The sequence below is a fragment of the Mercenaria mercenaria genome, chromosome 4 (genome assembly GCF_021730395.1).
Source record: "Mercenaria mercenaria strain notata chromosome 4, MADL_Memer_1, whole genome shotgun sequence".
In the NCBI taxonomy this organism is placed as follows: domain Eukaryota; kingdom Metazoa; phylum Mollusca; class Bivalvia; order Venerida; family Veneridae; genus Mercenaria; species Mercenaria mercenaria.
Genome location: NC_069364.1, coordinates 42301044 through 42316012, shown reverse-complemented (window position 1 = coordinate 42316012; position 14969 = coordinate 42301044). Strand labels below are relative to the sequence as shown.

Here is a 14969-nt window from a genome sequence, read left to right as displayed (position 1 = left end):
TTTAAAGCCTATGCCTTTGATATTTGGTATGTAGCATTGCCTAGTGGTTCTCTAACAAAAGTGTTCAAATTATGCCACTGGGCCGTGAAAAGAGGCCCCTCCCCAGGGGTCACTTGTTATATGAGTTATATAGGAAAAAATACTTAAAAAATTATCTGATCATATTTCCTAGACTGTTTAATTATAATTACTTGATGACCCCAAGTAGGGGTCACTTGACTGTGACCTTGACCTACTGACCTACTTTCTTGTTTTTAAGATACAGCCTTGAAATTTGGATGATATATACTGTTTTGCACACCAATCTTAAAACTGACTTTCAGTGACCATAAATGTGACCTACTGACCTACTTTCTTAATATTTTAGCATCAGTTTGACATTTGAAACATGTAGCTCATATTACTCAGGTGAGCGATCCAGGGTCATCATGACCCTCTTGTTGATAAAATAACGTTTTTTGAATCGAGAACTATACTATCAGGAACAAAGAGGAACTGTCAGGGTATAGGATTTTTATTCCGTTTTATGAAATATAATATAATTACTACATAAATCTTCTACATATATGTAGTTCGTAATACGTCATTTACAGTACAAGAGTCATCTTACACCCCGTGGTGTAAGATGGATTTTTCCAGCACCGGTAAAAATACTTGAAATCCCCATCTGGTATGCAACAAACACTGATCAATATGCTGTTGATAACAAACCAAATGTCGTTGCAAAAAATAAATTAAAATATCTAGAGTTTACAAACTAATGAAAAATGTTATGAGGGAAGAAAGTTACAACAAATACAAAATAATGTCACTGTTGTGGTTTATCAAAAAGAAAAAAAATATTTTAGTGATATTTAAAAATTGCTAGTAAAAAATTCAAAACCTGCATCTCCATATTTTTATAAATGGTATTTTACTTGTTTTCTAAAAGCAGAAATGGAGTGTTTGCTGTCTTGTTCAGTATAGTATGCAGGTTACAGTTTTGTTCTCTCTTATAATGACTTGTCATTGACTGAGTGTATTTTCATACTACAAGTAGCACTTGACCATCAACTTACTTATGATAAAGTAGTATACATGTAGAATCATTGTTATGTTAGGAAAAATGCTGAAAAAAAAGCTACAGTTCTTTTTATAAATGTGCCTGTTTAGTCTGGGTTTAGCACTATTTGTCAGTGGTATTTTAGTTATGTAATGGCAGGCAGTTAACTTAAACAGTGTTTCTGGATTCTTTACCAATACAGACCTATTCACCACAATAATTATTCTTCACGTGAATCAGAGGAGGAAGATTAAAGGACTTCAGACCATTTTTTTTTTTTTTTTTTTTTTATGAAATAGTCACTGAGATTATATGCCTTTGCCAGGAACCAAACTCGGCAACCCCATGATCCACAGATCTGTGCTCTCTTGGTTGAGCTACACAGACCGGCAGTTAATATACATGTGTCCAGATTTTGTTACTGTATTTTCTCTTTATCCCATAGAAGATTTTCAAAATATTTTTCATCAGGTCCAGTATATAAGATAAGGCTCTCTACATTTGCATAATGAAATGAATTAGCATAAGCTATATTCAGTATGACTAGTTCCCAATGAACTGCAGACTACAAATAGCAACAAATTCATAAATGAACCTCATTATACAGTTTCATTTCCTAAAATGTAATTGACTGACATATATCCTTTGTTTTTTAGTTCCGGTACTAAGTCAGAAGTTGTGGTTCATTACATGGATGATGTAAGTTGTTTCTGTATTATAGTAGATTTTCATGTAAATGATGTGAACAAAAAGCATAAAAGTTTTTTTTATGCTAAATTATTAACCAAAATACACTTTTTAGCTTGTTTGATCTTTCTTCTGTCAGGTATTGCCTCTTCATATTCACTGCTTTTGTCATGCTGGGGGCTGTGTTTCTTTTGTTTTAAATAATAATTTTAACCTTGTAGTTACTACTCCATCATCATTAGGCAGATAGCTAGGCCAAGTGAATGAGCTAAATATTTCTGGTTCTGAACTCATTTTGAATGTGAGTGCACTGCAGAATGAGTGCAGCCAGGAAGACTGAAAATTTTCTGAATTTTGTACAGAGGTTGTTACTGATTCTTATTTAGAGATCATAAAAAAGAATATCCATTTGTTAGGGGGAGTGGCTTTGCTTTACAATGGAGCTGTTTATTGAGGATATACTGTATGCCATATCTTCATCATAATCAGACCTAATGTTTTAGATACAATCGAACTTTGTGTACTTGAACTCTTTGGGACCGACAAAATTTGTTCGAGTTACGGTAGTTTGAGGAATCAAACAATTTATATTACACAGGAATTTTTCCAGGACCAGACGATGAAAGTGATGGATGGTGTTTGAGTTATCTGAGTTCAAGCAAACAAAGTTTGACTGTACAGACAAACCTGTGTTAAAGACCACCTCCAAATAAAGGCCACTGTTATAAAACCAGCTAATAAAGGCCACTATTTTCTCTCCCTTTTAACCAGAAAAGTGTAATATTAACTGTATTGAGAGACTAGCTGTCAACAAAGTTGATTTTTTTTTATTTCCAAAGGGTAGCCTTTACAGGCAGGTTTGACTGTAAATGAATGGCCCTTTTAATATTTGAAAAAAAGAATTTTGATTTCCTTGTTTTTCATGTTTCAGGAAAATGTATGTGTAAGAACCACAAAACATAATAAAGTTTTTGAATATGAAAGGTAAGAATTTCTATTCTTTTATGTATTTTGCAGTTGAACAAAGTTTTTCAAGGATTTTAAACACACTGTGACATTATTTAATTTCATGTGGACGAAATGTTGTATTTTGAGTCAAAATGGTCATTTCATGGAGATACAAATTGGTAGATTTGACATTGAAAATGTTTGTCTTTATGAAGTCTAGGTGAATTTTGTAACTTCAGCTGAAAAAGTCAAATTAAAATAAAAGGCTCATAATGCCTTTGTTTAAAATGTGGCTGCCATAATTTCTATTCTTAACATAAAATACATTAATTTCTTGTTAAATCCTATTTCTGATAATTATTTTTTTTAACATTTGTGAAAGGTTTTAATAGTGCTGAATATACTAGTCTAAGAATGTTTTATTGAAACTATTGTTTTTATTACCTCCCTTTACGGCTCTAACTGTAACAGTTCATGTGCAATATTAAAAGTAGTGCTTTTCTAACCATGTAAGTACACATAACATCTATTTGGAAAGCTGTTTCATCTGTTTTTAAGATAAAAATTTAATGCATTATGGACCTTTAATGCTTACACTGTAGAGGCAGCAATTTCAGCCTGTTTTACATGAAACTTGGTCAGAATTTTTTTTTAATCTCTTATTGAATTCACCAACTGACTCCTTATTAGTAAATTAGCAGGGAAGAATATGTCAACAAAAATGAATGAGGGGGGAGGTTATAAGTGAATATATATGTTGTAATTATACAGTTGATTAACTAACAGGAGACTTGACCCTGTCATATTGCTATGATGATTAAGACATGTAACAGTGACATTTAACACTCTTCTGTGCATTATGTCAATTAATATTCATTTCTGCCTTGTGCATTTGACATATAAAACCAAAATACCTTCCTATTTGCACTTTCCTTCATTTATTAAAAGTTAGTGTTGTAGTGGTAAGTTTAATTGATGATTAAATTATTCCAGTCTTTTTTTTCGGTTTCGCTACTAGACGATTTTGGTTTCATGTTAATTAATTAAACTGAAGCCATCTTTCATTGTTTATTTTTCTTTCTTTTGTATTTATTTTGTTTCATTTAATGTTATTCCGTATTTTCATTGATACATGTATATTAAGTTATATACCATGTATATTTTCTATGTTTGTAATATGTTCAAATCTTCAATATGTGAGGAAAAATAAAGATCTATCTATCTGTCCCTTTTAACAGTTAATGGTACTGTCCAAATTGAAAGATGGACATGTTCATTATAGAAATTTAGCAGGGTAAGGGTTAATGCAGTTTTTTTTATGGTTTACAGCTTTATTGTACAAGATTCATTTATATATTATATCCATCATTTTGAAAGGTCTTCCATAGCAGTATTAGTTAGTCTGTTCAAATTTTTCACATATTTTTGAAAATATTGATTTTATTGGCAAAAATATACTTTTCTGTTGTAAAACTCTGGCCCATGAAATACTTAAATTATTTTTTCAACATTTTACAAAAAAAGTTACTCGGAAATGTTAATGCTAACTAAGACATTCTTAAAGTTTTATAACATTAGTTAATAAAAAAGTCAAAATTGAATTTATAAAACATTTTTGTATCCAAAATGGCTGAAATTTATGATGGAACCCCATCAAAATTGTCTTTTAATAATACAGTCGAGACTTGTTTTAAGAGACCGACTTTGGGAAGCAGCGAAAAAGGTCACATATGACAGGGAGTCTCTTAAAACAGTCTCACTTAACAGGATGATGCTGGTTTCATATATTTTTTCCAATTAAGGCTATATACCAATAAAAGAAATTGTTCTTTGTTTCATATAAAATTCAGCTACTTCAGAACAATTTTGTTACAGTTTCTAGATTTTCACACCGTCGTAGACTTATTTTCCACAAGATATCCATACATTTGCTTCAAGAAAACGAATAGAAAAAGGGGTGTTGAATAGTATGCAGTGGAATGCGCGTCAACTGAAGTCAGGTACCCTCATATTGCCGCATTTCAGAAAGCAGTCCGCAGAATAAACACCCTACTTTCGTTTTCAAGTAAACAACTCGAAAACATGCGAATATGAGCATAATTCAGTAGAATTCATTCCACGAGTGAAATAATGCCCATCTGGCCCCCGATTTATGCGCAAATGCGCGAAAAACTAGGATCTATTTATTAGGGACTTCTTTCGACTACACCACGGAAGCACATTTTGGACCGAATTACTGCATTATGACCTTAAAGTACATGAATATCTTATATACTTATATACTTATATATTGGCCTCTTTTAAGGTAGGAGTGGAAAATGATTAAATACTATTTCTTTAACTGCCTATTGATAAAACATAAATTTCAAATAATTTGCATAATTCGTATGATATTGATAAAAAAAAATTTAAGCTCATGATCTGGCAAGAAAATAAAGGGGAGCAGTAAAATATAAATGTTCCATTTGAACTATATTACACACTGAGGTTTATGATATTTATATTTTTGTGTACTAATTTTTCATTGACATTTATTCTATTATTGACTGCATTTTTAATCTGTGTTTACTTTGTCGTTTCCTGTTAAATACCGCCATATTTTTGTTTCACCAGGAATAAAGTTAATTTATGCACCGACTCCGAATTCTTCAGTGACTTTATACACTGGTTTTCCCTAATCGAGCAATTCAAGTGCCTTAACACGCTGTTCTAATGTCAAAACAGTACTTTTTTATGTTTTTCATCGGCCATTTTTTGTAAAGGAAACAAATAAGTTCTCGTCTCAAACAACTTCATGCGAGATAAAGAACGGTAACTCTATCGTTTAAAATCTTGCGAGGGAGCGTCTCAAAGTCGCTGAAAACGGTCTAAATATCGATTCGGGAGGCTGATTTCACAGACACTTGTCACGTAAGGCAGGGGGTTGCTTAATTCAGACTCTTTTAATAGTAAATTGCGTCTGGAGCATAAAATAGGGTCGCATATGACAGGGAGTCGCTAAATTCAGGGGGTCGTTAAGGCAGTCTCGACTGTATATTCAAACTGATCAAGGTACTTTGAAAATTTAAAAAGTTCCAGTTAACCGCCTTAGAGTTCTTGAAAATGAAGTACATCATGTATGGTATTAAAGTATATTTAAAGAGAAATTAAGGAAATACCATTTGTGGAAAAGGTTGATTAAACTATACTTACTTTAGGTCTGTCTGTATGAACCAGATTGCCTACAGCCCACATTAATAACCAGAATTAGTTCATACTCAGACTCAACCATCCTCAAACTGAGTCATATATAAATGACATTGACCCTCATATGTCCTTCACCTTTAAACTTAAAACCTTAAGAAACAACATTTTTGGTCCTTCAGCCCACATAAATGACCCAATTTAGTTCATACTTACACTCAACTAACCTTGTGGCAAGACCTACAAACTGACCTATATATAGATAACCTTGACATTTTATAAACTTAGTCTTATATATAAACGACCTTGACCCTCATATGACCTTCACCTTCAAATTTAAAACATTAAGAAACATTTTTGGCCCTGCAGCCCACATGAATGACCCAATTTAGTTCATACACAAACTCAACATGCCTTGTGACATGACCTATAAACTGATCTATGTACAGTTGACCGTATCTCATTTTTGCTGTCATCTGTTACATAGGGTATATGCTCCTGCAGAAGACCAGGAATCAGTGTTTGATGAGGTTCAGCCAATGATTACATCTCTTTTAGATGGGTAAGACTTTAGATTGTACAAAATACTGAAAATGGCGCTGATAACGAGCTGTTATATATGTTTTACTAAAACGTTACTTTAGTTATATGAAAATCCCTAAAAAGACACCATTTTAATTAGAGTGCTTGATATTGTATTTGATTATATTATTGTATAAATACAGGAATAAATAGATGGGGAATTGTGTAAACAAGTTGAGAATATTTAAAATATTATTGTGGTGTTCAAAACCTGTATGGTCAGTACTGCTTTCTTTTCCGCTGAAAATAAGTCTTCAGTTAAAGTTAAGCTGTAACCTGAACTGAAAAAAGTCAATGAACAAGTTGTGATAGGTGTAGTAGTGTAAGACTGGAGAGCCTGACTCTTAACCCATAGGTCTTGAGTTAAGGTGTGGATTCTGACTGAATTTGAACACTATCTCATGTATTTCCTCACTAGGATGAGTACTGGTTTGATTTCCAGGAAGAAGCCATGTAGCATTGTTAACATAAATTCTTAGAGCTTATGCGGCTATAGATGTAAAACAGAATGCAAGAAATACTTGACATAATAGGTTTGTCTTGATGTTTGTTGCAGTCATTTAAACAATATAGGATTTCATGTTTGCATCATAAAGGACTGTTAGCAGAAATTTGGTCTGTCCGCAGAATAACTTGTCTGAATGGCTAATTTTATATCTATTTAAAGGTACAACATCTGTATTATGGCATATGGGCAGACAGGAAGTGGAAAGACCCACACTATGCTGGGAAGTCACAAGAACGAAGACTACCATTTAAGGGCTGAACCCCATAAAGATGAAGGGGTGATACCCAGGGCTGCTAGGGAACTATTCAGGTTTGACTTTAGTTTAAGAACAAGCATGCTCTTATGGTATTGTTATAAATCCGTTTTTCTTCAAGGCTGTACACTGTAGTTACATATAGGAAAACTTTTTTACATAATTATATTATAAAATTTATATCATTATATTCTCTAAAGTGACATTAGTTTAAAACATTTCAAGCTTTAATTGTAGAAAAGTGCCTCAGTTTCCCTCATGGGTAGAACCATCAATTCACCCAGTGTTATAAGAAGTCATCTCCCAGGAAAACTCGAAGCTAACAGTTACTGGGATTTATATTTAGTAGTCAACAATGTGTACCACCGAAAAAGAGAGTCCCCTTCATTTTATTCAAAGTTAACAATTATGTTTGTTTTGCTTGGGTTTAATGCTGTTTTTGATAATATTTCAGTCATGTACAGGGGTGTAAAAAAAATTTTCACACCACTCGCCCTGCAGGACTAGTAGCCAGTAATATCTACTTGCCCTTAGTGAACAGCCACTCGCCCTAATAATTGACACTTTTAATACTGTCACTTTTATGAAAGGAGTATTATGTACAATAGTATTATTTCCCCAAAAATATTTATATTGAAAAGTGTCTAAAAAATTTGGACAAAATGATCATCGTCCACCCACTCATGTTGAAAGAGATGAAGAAAAAAACGTTAAAGATTATGGGTAATTATTCAGTTGATAAACTAAGTAATTGACCTTGTTTTCATGATCAATTTACACCCCCTCAAAGAGCTAAAAGAAGTGTGTCAGTATCTTGACATCTGAAGTGGAGATCAAAGCGGTATTTTTGCTCGAGATTGTCATGGCATTAAGTCATGTTTTCGCGCTATGTGACACATCACTGTCTGATCGTACCGCATCAGTTCTTAAAATTGCTGAGAAATAGAAATCAATAAAAAGTTTCTTCTTTAATTTGTTATCAAAAGCGAATGTGCTATATACTGTATAAAAGGTAAATGTCTCAAACGATAGTTACTATAGTGGATGTCCTACCTCTGTGACCTATTTGCCCTCAAGGAATTTACATTATTGTTTGACAAAAATTTTTTTTAAATTGTTGGTTGATGTACAAAGATTCATTTAAAACTTATTAAAAACCGCAATGACATCACATTGCTTTATTTTAAAATCGCATCTATTTACGTTCACGAGGTCACGTAACCACGTAACCTATTCTGCCGCACTAACAGAAATCTGTTTGCCAAAAATCGTTTTACTCCATGTATTGTAATTGCTGCCGCTTTTTCATTATTTAAGATTTTTTTATGCCCCCGAAGGGAGGCATATAGTTTTTGAACCGTCTGTCAGTCTGTCCGCAATTTTCGTGTCCGGTCCATATCTTTGTCATCGATAGATGGATTTTCAAATAACTTGGCATGAATGTGTACCACAGTAAGACGACGTGTCGCGTGCAAGACCCAGGTCCGTAGCTCAAAGGTCAAGGTCACACTTAGACGTTAAAGGTAATTTTTCATGATACTGCATTCGTGTCCGGTCCATATCTTTGTCATGGATGGATGGATTTTCAAATAACTTGGCATGAATGTGTACCACAGTAAGACGATGTGTCGCGCGCAAGACCCAGGTCTGTAGCTCAAAGGTCAAGGTCACACTTAGACGTTAAAGGTCATTTTTCATGATACTGCATTCGTGTCCGGTCAATATCTTTGTCATCGATGGATGGATTTTCAAATAACTTGGCATGAATGTGTACCACAGTAAGACGACGTGTCGCGCGCAAGACCCAGGTCCGTAGCTCAAAGGTCAAGGTCACACTTAGACGTTTAAGGTCATTTTTCATGATAGTGCATTCGTGTCCGGTCCATATCTTTGTCATCCATGGATGGATTTTCAAATAACTTGGCATGAATGTGTACCACAGTAAGACGATGTGTCGCACACAAGACCCAGGTCCGTAGCTCAAAGGTCAAGGTCACACTTAGACGTTAAATATTTCATATTTCATGATAGTGCATTGATGGGCGTGTCCGGTCCATATCTTTGTCATTCATGCATGGATTTTAAAATTATTGGGCATGAATGTGTACCACAGTAATACGACGTGTCGCGCTCAAGACCCAGGTCCGTAGGTCAAAGGTCCTAAACTCTAACTTCGGCCATAACTATTCATTCAGAGTGCCATCGGGGGCATGTGTCATCCTATGGAGACAGCTCTTGTTATTCTGTTTTTTGTTCTTTCTGGTCAAAAGTCTGAATTTTATGCCCAGAGTATTCATCATTTATTTACTTTTAAAAAGAAGTAAGTAACTAAGATCGCGCTGTTTGAATTTTTACAAATGATTATATGAAAATTCGACCGTTTTTATAGAATTTTGTCTACGTTTCTGTCGATATCTTATTAAAATCATTATAGAATTCAAATAGTATTATTTCTCAAGAGGTGTTGAAAACTTGAAGCGAAAATGTTAAAAAATGAATGCACTACGCACAGTTTTTTGTGTACCTGTCGATGTAAATTAGATATTTAATACGATAGGTCGCATGTGCTTGTGGAATGGAAAATTACCGGCATAACGTTTTGATATCTTTACGATTCGCGGGTAAATTCCAGTCAATCCAGGTAGGGACTGAACCATCTCAAAGTTTGTTGACGTTTTGGAGTTGTAATTTCTGAATTTTGGTAAAGTAAGGACGTAAAAAAACACTCGCCTGATCGGTCGAGTATACAGCGAGGTCCACTCGTCCTACTTAGACTTTAACTCGCCAGTGCAAGCGGGCGAGTGGAATTTTACACCCCTGAATTGTATGATAGCCAGTTAACCTTACAAGCGTTCCCAGATACTGTTCAAATGATGACTTGTTCTCTGTAAATAACAAACAACTTCTACATATTAATCCGAGATTGAAGCCAATGACTTCTAGTGACTTATTGATGGCTTCTGACACATTGCTCTTTGTCAGGTCAATTCAGAGAACATCTGTGCCTTGATATTATAAAACTCTAGATCGTTTACTCTACCTGCAGACTGAAATGATGAATTTAGTTTAATGAATGTATGGAGTTTGACATATCTGTTCATCTGTTTTGTGAAATTTATGCACAGGTTGATAGAAGAAAAGCCAGTGGGTACTCATACTGTAGAAGTGTCCGTGGTGGAGATATACAATAATGACATCCGTGACCTGCTGAGCGGAGATCCCAATGCCAAACACGACGTGATCACAGGAGCTGATGGAGCCTTACATATTCCAACACTTACATCAAAGTACGTTACAAGAAACTCTGAAACTTATACTTTGTGTCCTGATGATTTCTTTATGATAACTCTTTATACTGTCATGCTTCAAGCTAGACTGTTGGAAGGATAGGTCGAGCTGCTGCATTCAACCATTTCTGACTGTTTCAGGGTGGTTCCCTACCCTACTGTGTACCTTCTTTATGTATGTTTGTGACTTCTTTGTTGTCATTGCATTTGTTTCTTTCAATGTGTACATGTGCTCAGTCACCGTTAAGTGTATACTGCTAGACATATCCATTTTTAGCTCACATGTCACAAAGAGACAAGGTGAGCTTTTGTGATCGCGCTGCGTCCGTCGTCCGTCTGTCCGTGCGTGCGTAAACTTTTGCTTGTGACCACTCTAGAGGTCACATTTTTCATGGGATCTTTATGAAAGTTGGTCAGAATGTTCATCTTGATGATATCTAGGTCAAGTTCGAAACCGGGTCACGTGCCTTCAAAAACTAGGTCAGTAGGTCAAATAATAAAAAAACATTGTGACCTCTCTAGAGGCCATATTTTTCATGGGATCTGTATGAAAGTTGGTCTGAATGTTCATCTTGATGATATCTAGGTCAAGTTCGAAACTGGGTCAACTGCGGTCAAAAACTAGGTCAGTAGGTCTAAAAATAGAAAAACCTTGTGACCTCTCAAGAGGCCATACTTATGAATGGATCTTCATGAAAATTGGTCAAAATGTTCACCTTGATGATATCTAGGCAAGTTTGAAACTGGGTCACATGCCTTCAATAACTAGGTCAGTAGGTCAAATAACAGAAAAATCTTGTGACCTCTCTAGAGGCCATATTTTTCATTGGATCTGTATGAAAGTTGGTCTGAATGTTCATCTTGATGATATCTAGGTCAAGTTCGAAACTGGGTCAACTGCGATCAAAAACTAGGTCAGTAGGTCAAATAATAAAAAACCTTGTGACCTCTCTAGAGGCCATATTTTTCTATGGATCTTCATGAAAATTGGTTAGAATTTTTATCTTGATGATATCTAGGTCAGTTCAAAACTGGGTCACATGAGCTCAAAAACTAGGTCACAATGTCAAATAATAGAAAAAACGACGTCATACTCGGTTTAAAACTGGGTCATGTGGGGACAGGTGAGAAATTCAGGACCATCATGGCCCTCTTGTTCCATATGGGCAGCAGCATTCTTTGAACGTTTGAATGTGGGTTTTTCTGTTGGATTCTTTGGTTTTTGTATAATTATTCCATGTTGTTCAGTGATTCATTGAAATATAGCAATGGTCCTATTTGAAACTTCCACTGTTTCAATCAGTGGGATATCCATGTCATAATTTTCACTGTTAGTATGGAACTACACTTTGAACAGGAAGGAATATGAATTATAAATAATGGGAAAATTCTTTGCAAAAAAAAAAAAACATGAATAAAGATATAAAAATATATAAATACCTGCAAAACATAAAGATATGTGCCCCAAGGTATTACAATGTAAAAGAAATCTAAACATCTCAAAGAATAATTTTTCTTAGTTTCCAATATTCACATTGTGATGTTATGACTTTGTGTTTGATCTTGCCCGATATGTGCATGAGTTATATTGGTAGGAATTGGTAAAAACCACTAAAAATACAGAAAGTAAGAAGAAAATTTGTTTGTTACAAAATGTAAGGTCAAAATATCTTTCACTCTTGAGTGCCAGATTTAAAAATTTTCACTTGTTTGAGAAAAAAGTTGCATCAGATGTTCACTTGGTGAAAGACATACACTGAAGCAAACAAATATTCTCTCTTTAGTTTTCTCTCATGTTCAAGTATAGTGCCATTGATATACTCCAACATTGCATTTAAAAACTGAAATATTAGTGGGGTTTGAAGTATATGTACAGTTGTATACACAAGTTCTGTAAAATTATTTTATAAATTTTTGTAAACTGTGCTTATGATCCGGCCAAAGAAAATAGAAATTATGAAGTAACTCCTAACAAGGTAACAAACAGTTTGGTTACGGGTTTTTTGGTGTTTTGATAAAAGTTACTTTTTTAGTTTTTTTTTTAAGTTTTAAGGTTAATGTTAGAAAAAAATATGATTTTCTTTAATAATGTTTACCAAAAGTAAGGGCTAAAAAAACTCGGGACAGAGGCATGTCTGAAATGTAAATTTTGTTATTCTGTTTTCCCACAATTGGGTATGTTGTTTTATCATGATTGGGTATGTTGTAGAATAATATTCTGATTATAAATGTTTCCTTGTAGATAGCATAGATAATTATGTCTCCCACCACACAGTGGTATGGGAGACATATTGATTTACTCCTGTCTGTGTCTGCGTCTGTCACAAATCTTGTCCGAACTCATCCAATCTTCACCAAACCTGAGCAAAATGTGTTTGACCATATGTCCTCAGCCAAGTTTGGTAACTAGCCAAATTGGACCAGGCACTTCGGAATTATGGCCCTTGAATTACCGAAAAATCGCTCAGGTCTTTGGGCATAAATGACTTGTATACTACTAATCATGTGAATAGTAGTATAGGAGTCATTTATGCTCCAAAACCTAATCATGTCAGATGATTAGGCAGGTTAGGTCCTTGTGTATGGTTGACTTATATACTACTATTTAGATGATTAGGCAGTTGTGGAAGACATGCGCTTTTCTAAAAAGCAGCTCTAGTTTATTTAATGCTTTACATGAATAATCTTAAGGATTACTCAACCAACAAGACTAAAATAGTGCTTTGGTATAGCAAGATATTTTTTTATATACATCAGAAACACTGACCTCTGGAGGTAGAAAGAGAAGCAAAATTTTCAAGTTACCCAGGGTTTAGGGTTAAGTAAACATGCAAGATATAAAGAAAAAGTCTTTGGACTACATGATTTGCTTGTGTGAGTGCAGATGTCTTATTCATCAGTGCACGAACAAGCTGTTTTGCTGTACATGTAATAAAATATTTTTAGGTCACAAAGGAAAATGGGACTATAGGTTTACATTGTCTATCTGTATATCCATCCATTATTCATTTTTCCTGTAAGAATGTTTGGTATCTGTTTAGCTCACCTGAGCACGAAGCACTCAAGGTGAGCTATTGTGACTGGTCATTGTCCGGCGTGCATTGGCATGCGAGTCGTCCATCAACATTTGCCTTGTGAACACTCTAGAGGCCACAGTTATGACCCAATCTTTATGAAACTTGATCAGAATGTTTGTCTTGATAATCTCTAGGTCAAATTTGAAACTGGGTCATGTGGGGTCAAAAACTAGGTCACTAGGCCAGATCAAAGGAAAATCTTGTAAACACTCTAGAGACCACAATTTAAGTTTGAAATTCATGAGAATTGGTCAGAATGTTTGTCTTGATGACCTCTAGGTCAAATTTGAATCTGGATCATGTAGAGTCAAAAACTAGGTCACCCGGTCAAATCAAAGGAAAAGCTTGCGAACACTCTAGAGGCCACAGGTTTACAGTTATGGTGTGTTACTCAAGTGAGCGACCTAGGGCCATCTTGGTCCTCCTGTTTTATAATGGCTTGACATGATAAAGGCCATCAGACCATAGAATTTGTTCATTTGATAAAAAAATTCCCATTTTTATCAACAGGAAAGTAAACAAGATCCAGGATGTGATGTCATTTGTTCAGTATGGTTTACGAACACGACGAGAGTCGGCGACCATGGTACACGAGCATTCCAGCAGATCTCACCTGATTGTAACATTGACGGTAATCTCTCAGGCACCAAGTTTCTTTGCCAAACCTCAGACTCCTACCCCAGACCAAAACCCAGGTGAGATACTTTGTTTGGTGATTATAAAGATGTGTTGTTACTGAAATTAATGTAATTAATTAAAGCAACTTTTTCAGGCATTTGCAATAAGTTATAATGCTATGAAACAATTTACTGTGAAATCATTAATATTCATGGGGGATTAATTTCCATGGATTTCGTGGTTGAGTCAATCAACAAAATTTAATCCCAACGAACAAGTAAAAATTCCCATTCATTTTATGTTCAAAAGTTGAAATCCACAAATTCAAATCCCCACGAAATTCCATGCCCACGAAATTTAATGATTTTACAGTATCACTTTGAAATGTTTTAAATAGTCCTGTATTTATTGAGAATATGCCTATATTTTCATTATATTTCATTGTATTAAATAAGCCTGTTTTGCTTTTTGTTATTCTTTAGTACAGATGTGTTTCAGATATTATTGATTCACTAAAAGCTTTTAAAATGATTAAAATAGTTAGGCTCAATTGTGTATCCAGATTTCGCCTGGTACACGGATTTTGCTTGATGTCCATTCAATTCAGTCGGGCTAGTTGCGGGCGCATCAGTTCAGTACACCTGTAGGGCATGCCAGTTAGCCCGATCAAAACATCACAGTGCATTTCAGTGTATCAGTGTACCAATCATGTGATCGAGATAGCCTGTTGTTGTATGAATCAAGCCCACCTAATATTTGACCATGGGCAATATTTTCAAATTTG

At 34.7% G+C, this 14969-nt stretch overlaps 1 protein-coding gene across 4 annotated transcripts in view; it reads left to right on the top strand.

Annotated features, from left to right (window-relative positions):
• LOC123551548 (kinesin-like protein KIF25) overlaps positions 1-14969 on the top strand; it is a 53651-nt gene that overhangs the window by 11078 nt on the left and 27604 nt on the right. For all 4 annotated transcript variants that reach the window (XM_045340569.2, XM_045340567.2, XM_045340568.2 and 1 more), the window contains exons 5-10: positions 1699-1741; positions 2661-2713; positions 6348-6422; positions 7110-7259; positions 10329-10490; positions 14078-14262. In XM_045340569.2, the coding sequence (XP_045196504.2) occupies positions 1699-1741; positions 2661-2713; positions 6348-6422; positions 7110-7259; positions 10329-10490; positions 14078-14262 (668 nt within the window). The remainder of the gene's footprint in view (positions 1-1698; positions 1742-2660; positions 2714-6347; positions 6423-7109; positions 7260-10328; positions 10491-14077; positions 14263-14969) is intronic.